The sequence below is a fragment of the Scylla paramamosain genome, chromosome 2 (assembly GCF_035594125.1).
Source record: "Scylla paramamosain isolate STU-SP2022 chromosome 2, ASM3559412v1, whole genome shotgun sequence".
In the NCBI taxonomy this organism is placed as follows: Eukaryota; Metazoa; Arthropoda; class Malacostraca; order Decapoda; family Portunidae; genus Scylla; species Scylla paramamosain.
This window is the reverse complement of record NC_087152.1, coordinates 12,202,501-12,212,367: the sequence shown is the minus strand read 5'-3', so window position 1 is coordinate 12,212,367 and position 9,867 is coordinate 12,202,501. Positions and strand designations below refer to the sequence as shown.

Sequence of the window (9,867 nt, the reverse complement as noted above, 5' to 3'; positions counted from 1 at the left end):
TATATATATATATATATATATATATATATATATATATATATATATATATATATATATATATATATATATATATATATATATATATATATACATCTGGTCACACACACACACACACACACACACACACACACACACACAGAGAACAAAAAAAAGGAAAAATATTTTATATATATATATATATATATATATATATATATATATATATATATATATATATATATATATATATATATATATATATATATATATATATATATATATATATATATATATATATATATATATATATATATATATATATATATATATATATATATATATATATATATATATATATATATATATATATATATATATATATATATATATATATATATATATATATATATATATATATATATATATATATATATATATATATATATATATATATATATATATATATATATATATATATATATATATATATATATATATATATATATATATATATATATATATATATATATATATATATATATATATATATATATATATATATATATATATATATATATATATATATATATATATATATATATATATATATATATATATATATATATATATATATATATCTGGTCACACACACACACACACACACACACACACAGAACAAAAAAAAAAGGAAAAATATTATCACTAGCCTCATTCCTTGTGTAGGAAAATATGGAGAAATGTCTGTTTGAAGAAATGCTTTTACAAATAAAAGCAAGACCATATATTCACAACTGAGCAAGAGCTGCTCTGGTTTTATACTAAAAGAACATCTAGCAATGTATACTAGAATGCATCAAACACAATGTAATAATACCTAACCATTGTCTTCATGAACTATAATATATGCTTTTGATAGACAGGTGAGATCCTGTAAGCAGGAAGTCTTTCAGATCTCTTTAAATATGTTCAATACAAAGCATTACTGTTCATCAAGGGATACTTATCATTGTAATGTACTCCTCAAAGGATGGAGTTAAAAATCACCAAAGATATGGTGTCCAAGACAGTGCAGTTTTAATAGCTATGAGGATGCAGGTAACACAATAAACTACAGAACCCACAAGACAAATGAAGCACATTAGAACACTTTCATGACAACTATTTGTTAGGCTGCACTGTCCATAAAAAGCACTGTACATCAGACACTATACTAATTTAGCTAGAGTATCTGTAGGAAGTGGTCAAGAACCCTATGGTGACAAAATGTCACAAAATTAGATCAGAAAGTGATTTATATGAACTTGAGATGCACAGGGACACTAATGAACCTGGAGACAGACATATGCAGTAGAATGTGCAACTGATGAAAAATAGAAAGAAGAGTCTCCATGGCAAAAATAATTCCGATATTGTGTACTTAGTGAAGCCCAAACTGTTTCAGCAGATAACACATAAGATGCCCATGTTCCTTATGAATCTATGCAAAACCAGATGTAATACTGTATAAATATGTCATACTGTAGCTGTAGGTATCACCATATTATATGACATAATTCTGTAACAATAATAAAAACAAAATATAAAATGAGTATCATACCGAGAAGGTAGTGTAATAGCTAGTTGAACCACTTATGTAAAACTAACAGTTCCTTACCTGTCAAGCATTATCACACTGATCTTTTATCAAATTGCAGTCTCAAGCTGATAAGGCATACTGTAGACTCTATGTATGAAATATGAAGGTTCTTCAGATCAGAACCCTCATCATCTGAAAGGCAGCATCTTTTATGCATACATCTTGATAATAAGGCTGTTGAATTAAAACTGCACCTATTTGTTTACCTACACCTCATATATTTTCTAAGGAACATTCTCTCTCCAGAGAGAGAGAGAGAGAGAGAGAGAGAGAGAGAGAGAGAGAGAGAGAGAGAGAGAGAGAGACCTCTACTGACCTGTGAGGAATCTAGCAATAAAATAATGATCATAAATATGAATTTATAAATCCTAAATCAAAATAGCAATCAATATGCAAATACTTTGGATCTGTGCTTCCAGCCACTATTTGCTCATCATATTTAGCACAGTTCTCAGTCATAAGCACTAAATGCACATCTTTAACACAACTTTTTAAGGAAACAAATATAAAGTAGTATATACTGTATATTTTTGTGGATAAGACCACTTTCTGATAAGACGACCCCCAAATTTCAGTTTGATTTTAATGGTTTTAGCTGATATCGGTGGTTTAATATGACACCCAAACTACCAAATCATTCTTTATACAACAACCACTTTTTCAGTCTCAAAAAGCTTTATATTCTATATTTTATTCTTTAAAATACATTCCTACAGGAGCTTAAATGATATTCTGATGTTCTACTACTTGCCAATTGGTTGTCTGCCTTTAGGGCCTGGAAAAGCATATGCTCTGTTGGGCACGTATGCTTCCGTTTACCTTGCGAGCAAAGTGTTTGACTTGTCAGTGACACTACTGAAAACACCTAAACAAACCCTTGCCTTGCACTGCCTGCGTTTGTCAAGCTGACGGCTGTAATCTTATATATATATATATATATATATATATATATATATATATATATATATATATATATATATATATATATATATATATATATATATATATATATATATATATATATGAAAACACCTAAACAAACCCTTGCCTTGCACTGCCTGCGTTTGTCAAGCTGACGGCTGTAATCTTATATATATATATATATATATATATATATATATATATATATATATATATATATATATATATATATATATATATATATATATATATATATATATATATATATATATATATATATATAAGATTACAGCCGTCAGCTTGACAAACGCAGGCAGTGCAAGGCAAGGGTTTGTTTAGGTGTTTTCAGTAGTGTATATATATATATATATATATATATATATATATATATATATATATATATATATATATATATATATATATATATATATATATATATATATATATATATATATATATATATATATATATATATATATATATATATATATATATATATATATATATATATATGTTTCTTTTGATTAGATACACCGATGCTCTTGAATTTTTTTTCTCAGTATATGGACTTCGTCCATCTGCAACACTACAATTTGGAGAGATTCATCATACCCCCTGTTTGCTTTCCTTAACTGCTTAGCTTGGGGTTCCATGCCTTGAAGACCTTTATATAGCTCCTTCTTCAGCTTTGGGAAAAAGTGAGGAATATTCACACAGCCTCCTGCTTTATCCATTCATATACAATGTCAACAGAGGTTTGTAGTTGTACAACATTAAATTTTGTTTGCACACTTTTGAATGGATATACATTTCAATGCATTTTCTCAAAATGGATTCCTATTTTCTTTGTCTAACTTTCCCAAAAGTTGTAATATATGATTGTTATTTGTTTACAATGGTATTTTGTGTAAAATTTTAAGGTCATTGTTTTTGTATCTGGCAAATAGGACAACCTCCTTTTTTTCTTTTTTAGGATGATTCAAGTGTTGTCTTATATGCTGAAATATACGGTATGTACAATGGGAAGGAGTTTACAGGTGCAGTGTAGGATTACAAAAAAGTGTCCATTCTATAATTATAAGTAATACTGAGTGGAGGTTGAGGTGTTGACCTTGAAAGCTGGTGTTGTGGTGTATTGGTGATTTCGGGGATGATGTTATCATGTTATGGGTAATCTTTGGTGATGATGGTGATATCCTGTGAGGCTTGAGGAGGTGAAATACGGGAATTATTGTCTGGGGACGCTGTAATGGTGTCTGAGTAAATTCCTGCGGTCGAGGGAAATATTTCTGTGACTGGTGGAGATGTAAATGGGTTCTGGTGTTGTGTGAAGTGACGAGTACGTCATGTAGTAATGTGTACTACCTCATGTTGTTTGTGAATTATCATTAGTATTAATATATGTGGTTGTAACATAGAATAATCGTGTTTTCTACTCCCCCAATATTAATCTGGTATTAGAGGTGATTCCAGGTGTGCTGTTTCAAGGTAAAGGTAGAGTGAGAGGGTGTAATTCTGGCGATTTCGGATAGGTTGGGTAGGCACTCGAAGCTTTTAAAAAATCCAGACCTTTAAAACTTTCTGGGATCAGTGTAACGTCCACTTCCTTGGAAAGATAACCGGGATTGTACGATCGTAAGTAAGTAAGCGATCATGACAACAGTGAATTTTTTTATTTATTTTTTTTATTGCGGTATGGCTGTGTCACGCTGGTTGTTGTGTGGCTGGGTGTGATGAGCAGTTTAATGCGGTTTTCTCTGGTATGACTGGCATGGTTTGCTGTGTGGCTCTTGTTACGCAAGTGGTATGTGATGTTGTTGGGAGTAACATGGATCATTGGATGACTGGGTGTGGTATGGACCGTTGTGTGGCTGGTGTGATGCGTGGCATGGTGTGGCTTTGCGTCCATGGTGTGGTTGGGTGCTATATGTGGTGAGGCGTGGTTGGTTGTTGTGTGACGTGGTGAGGAGGGTGGGATGTAGGTTGTGATGTGGCTAAGTGTGATGTTAGTTGTGGTGTGGCTTCGTGTGGTATGACTGTGATACAGGTTATTGTATGGCTAGTTGTGGTGTGTGGTGTGACGTAACTGTGTGGCGTAAGTGGGTGCGATATGAGTGGTGTGGCGTGGCTGGGTGTGATGTAAAGTGTGATGCGGCTTTGGGTGATGTGGATGGATGTGATGTGGCTTGTGGCGCTGCTGGGTGTGATACGTGGTTTGGTGTTGTGTGGTGGTGTAACTATGAAACTTTTTTCCTCTATTTTGTTTCACATCTCAAAGAATGCCAGTAATAGCCTGTAGTAACTGTATCCCCAGATTATTGTTTTTTTTTTTCTTTCTTTGTAATATTAATTAGTATTCTGTTTATTAGAGATTTTTTTTATTAGGCAAGACTAGTTTTACATGTGTAAGTTCAGATAAAACCAAATAATATATTTTTGGTAAAACAGATTAACCAGCAAAATAAGCTGTAAACTTCACTCTTGGTGGTATATAATTACAAAATCAGTGATGGCCCTCGAGACCATAACCAAGAGCATAACTGGTCCTCGAAATTGTTTGAGTGTGATATATATATATATATATATATATATATATATATATATATATATATATATATATATATATATATATATATATATATATATATATATATATATATATATAATTGTTGTTTTGTTGTTGTTGTTGTATTATTATTATTATTATTATTATTATTATTATTATTATTATTATTATTATTATTATTATTATTCAGTTCAGTTCAGTATTCTTTATTCACATTGAAAAATGTACAGCAGTATCATTAACCACGTAAGTAAAACTGGAAAACATTAAAAATTGCGCAAAGGAAATTTAATATTATTGATATTATTATTATCATTATTAGTAGTATAATTTTCAGCATCACCAACATCATGGGTATTACAGGTGAGCTGAACAATACTGCCGGTAGAAATGACACCACTTCAGGAGGCGGGTCACTCCGCCAAGGCCCAACTCAAGTTCAGGTCAGTATCCGTCAGGTTCTTTTTGATCCACTGGTCCATCTCCTCCTGCAGCTCCGGCGAGAAGTTGTTCTTCCAGTCGCCCACGATGCCTGCAACATGCACAGTATAATGTTTTATTTCTTTAAAATAAAGATAAAATCGGTGGTATACAATTAGTGTAATGGAAAGAGTAAAGTTATTCAGATTTTTTTATAACAAAAGATACCCACCCTTTCTGAAAAAGACAGTTTTGTCTTGTTCCTTCTTAAATGGGTTGCCGGGCAAGGTTCCAACTCGAGACTTCATGGAGGAAAACGATATGTGCCGCTTTATCTGGAGGAGACATTTAAGCAATTTTATTGTAAGTCCGCCGGAAGATTAAAATAGCCTTGATATAAAACATATCAGTATAACTCGAAAGGTGCACTCTCTGCCACGCCACACAGGGTCAATATTATCGTGAGTCCCACGTTTCAGCTGAACACTCACGGCCTCAAGTTTCTCCTTGCTCAGTCCCGCTCCCAAGAATTCGTTAATCTTCCTCAGCTCATGCATGATGTCAGATATCAGATCCTCGTAGAAGACGAAGTGCAGGTTGGGATGGTGTCTCTTCTCCCACGCAGCCATCACGTGTGGCCAGTACGGACAATAGATCACTAAAATAATTTAATTGTAGTACGACTCTCTCTCTCTCTCTCTCTCTCTCTCTCTCTCACACACACACACACACATACACACAAACACACACACACACACACACACACACACACAGCACAGCACAGCACAGCACAGATCCTCACACAAACATACACAACACAGGAGAAGCGTAATCCTTAGCCTTCCCTTCCCCAATGGCCACACAAACAGAACAGAATTGCTGCCTTCGGCTTCAGTTGAGTTGCGAGACACCTCTTCCTCGAACTTATGACCATGCAGTCAAGCAACGAGATACGATCAAACTCTGTGTGTGTGTGTGTGTGTGTGTGTGTGTGTGTGTGTGTGTGTGTGTGTGTGAATGCATGTTCGGGTGTGTTTTTTTTTTACGTTTGTTCTTACCCAAGTGTATTTTTACAGGACTGAGTCAAACTCTTCATTCCACATCTTTTAAAGTTAATTTGTCATATTTATCTTTAAAACTATGAATGCGCCTTCCACACACAGCTTCGTCAGTCAATACATTCCACTAATTGATTGCTCTGTCAGGAAAACTGTTTCCTCAAATATCTTCGCTCTTTTTTTTTTTTTTTTTTTTTAATTTCTTACTGTGTCCTTTCAGTGTTGATTGTTAAGACACCACAAAATCTGTGATATCAATCTTTTCTTTTCCTTCTACTCATTTGTTCATTTTGATCATGTCACCTCGTTTTCGTCTCTCCTGTAGTGTTGGGAGCTTCAGTTTGTCAAGTCCTTCTTCATAACTAAGATCTTTCAAGCCTGGTACTCATTTTATAGCTGTTCTTTGCACTTTATGTATCTTTTGAACATTTTTTTTTTTTCCCAGATGTGGATTCCAAACTTCTGCTGCATATTCGAGTGTTGGTCTTACAAGTGCTGTGATTATTTTCTTAACCATTTCCTCATCTATGCATCTGAATGCTACCCTCATGTTTGCCAACAAATGATGGATGCTCCTTACTTTATCATTTATATATTCTTCTGGTGATAACCTGTTGTTTATTATTATACCTAAGTTTTTTTTTTCTTTTCAGATGCTTCATTTGTGTTGTTAGCTAATTTGTAATTCCAATCAGGTCTCTCTAAATCTCTGCCAGATTTTATAACATGACATTTATCTACATTAAAATCCATTTGCCATTTCTTTTTTCATTCATAGAGTTCTGTGAGGCCTTTCTGTAGCTCCTTGCATAAGCTTTCATAATTATTTTTTTGCTTTGCAACTTTGCATCATTGGCAAAACATGTTCATGTAAGTGTGTGTGTGTGTGTGTGTGTGTGTGCTATTAAATTATAAGCATAAATTTCCTACACGTGAAACATTAGCATAATATTTGGTGGGAGGAAAGCACGTGAGGTATTAGTAATGGTGCAAAGGAGATGATGAACGAAGAATTATTTAAGTAACGAAGAGTAAAACGTGTTGAGAAAGTTTTAGCTGTGTGAATATGATGAACATGTACATGCATGATGTGCGTGATGTCATCACTGTGGGTTTCACTCTCCCTCTAAGCACTTACTTCCGTCATTCATGATCAGCCTGGCAAAGCTATCGATGTCGCCACGGAACTCGTGAACATTGGTGGAGCTATAGAAGTTCCAAAATGAGGTGGTCATGTCCTTGGGGTTCCTGGCCACGTAGACCACCTGCAACAAGAAAGACAGTAAAGGTCTGCTCAGCATATCTATTTAGAGTAAGAGCGCACGAGCAGTTTTGTGCCGGCGATTTTTGTGGCAGCGACTGATTTAAAAATGAAACACGTGTTCCAGTGGAAGGTCGGACACTGGTCACTTTTGTGGCTGCGTCAAGAAAAAATCGCTCTGGTCCCATTTTCCAAGCGACGCTACGAGACACGATTTTGGTAACTGATGAAACCTATTATTTTAAATGAGAGCGCGCGCTCGAGTGACTCTTGTGGCTCAGCTATTGTGGGTGATGGGATGAAAAAGATGAAATAAATAATTACTTCCCATACTGATTAGAATAAAAATATTTATTTGTCATTAATTTTTCATTTTATTTTTATTTTTTAGAAAATATGAATCTATTTCATGCCGATTAGTATGAAAAATTTTATCTGAAAATCATTGGATATATATATATATATATATATATATATATATATATATATATATATATATATATATATATATATATATATATATATATATATATATATATATATATATAATTATATATATATAACATATGGTACCTCTACGAAATCCATGTTGAACTAAGGAAAAGTCGCCGCCACAAGAATCGCTCGTGCACGACCTCACGACAAAACTCGCTGGCAACCAAGGACTCTGCACCAGGAGGACGGTCCACTCAGTGTTAAATTTTTGCTCTTGCCATGACACGGTGGCGCCTCTAGCGGTCAAAGTGAAACATTACTCTCGCTCGCATAAGTTTACCATTACCTGCACCATTTGAGAACTAATTTTTCTTGAGTTATCATGTCCACTAGCTTCACTGTTTAAGATTTGGCTACATATATAATAAATTTATGCATCATGTTAAAGTCTGATATAATTGAGTGCAATGTTTACCGGTTGCCAAAGCTGTAGATACCATTATCCTACCTAATCTTTCTATGTGCCTCTCTCAAATGAATAAATTCCACAACACCCACTCCAGTCTGTTGTGCCACATGTTATGGTAAAAGCCACTGATGTTAATATTAGCAAGAACTCTGTATGCTACGATTATGGAGTCCCCTTGATTTTAGCAAATCAGAAAATTTTTTTTTATTTCTCCATGAACACTAATTACTCCCTTTGCTTAACCATGTAATTGATTTTTAAGGCACACTACTTCACATCTCACTTATTTTTATGGTATACTCCCATAGTTTCATAACTGTATAAAGAATTATTTATTCTTTGCACAATAGTAAGCTCTAGTGAAGTCCCAGCTCTCCGAGCCGTATGTTAGGGCTGGTATAATGCACTGGTTACCTATATACTTTTCTTTTAATTGAGAGTGGGAGATTACCCTTCATTACATTGCTTGGTTTTCCAAAGGCCATCCATCCTATTTCTATCCTTCTGTTGATTTATGTTTTATGGTCTGAGCTCAAACTATTTTTCTTTTCCCTAAAGAAGTACTGTATATTCATGAACATATTCTATGACTTCATTCTCGATTCTGATTAATTTGTCTGGTATAAAGTTGTTGAATACTTTTGTTGTCTTCATATTCATCCTCAATCCTATCTTTTTTTTCTTTTTCTGTATAACTGTAAAATCATCTCCTGAAGCTCATCTGTGGATTTGCTTCACAACACGTCATGATGTCATCCCTAAGTTAAAGGCAAGGCCGTGGATATTGTATTTGCCTCATGTAATCTAATTATTTTTTGACATGGTACTCAATGTTATGTAAATCACAGAGAAAATCCAGTCATTGCTTGCTTACTTAATAATCACCAGGCTTAATCACAAGGCTAGGTCATAAGTCATAAGTAATGGCAATGAAGCTTTGGACAAAATGGATAAGGGAGTCAGCATTCACAGGCTCGCCTGGTTGTTTACACTATGTGATTTGGATTATCATACCTGGAAGTCGTACCTTGGCCTAAATTTACTACCTATAAGATGTTAATCTTAACACTGAAACATACTGCTAAGATATTAGTGAAGAGTGGATTTGAACACTGGCGTGAT

At 33.6% G+C, this 9,867-nt stretch overlaps 1 protein-coding gene across 4 annotated transcripts in view; it reads right to left on the bottom strand.

Moving 5' to 3' along the window:
• Positions 1-5,292: 5,292 nt before the first annotated feature.
• The window catches only part of LOC135110077 (sulfotransferase 1A1-like), a 9,601-nt gene continuing 5,026 nt past the window's right edge, over positions 5,293-9,867 (bottom strand). For all 4 annotated transcript variants that reach the window (XM_064022044.1, XM_064022049.1, XM_064022057.1 and 1 more), the window contains exons 5-8: positions 7,719-7,845; positions 6,014-6,180; positions 5,755-5,857; positions 5,293-5,634 (exon numbers count right to left, since the gene is read on the bottom strand). In XM_064022044.1, coding sequence (XP_063878114.1) covers positions 5,516-5,634; positions 5,755-5,857; positions 6,014-6,180; positions 7,719-7,845 — 516 coding nt within the window. In that variant the 3' untranslated portion in view covers positions 5,293-5,515. The remainder of the gene's footprint in view (positions 5,635-5,754; positions 5,858-6,013; positions 6,181-7,718; positions 7,846-9,867) is intronic.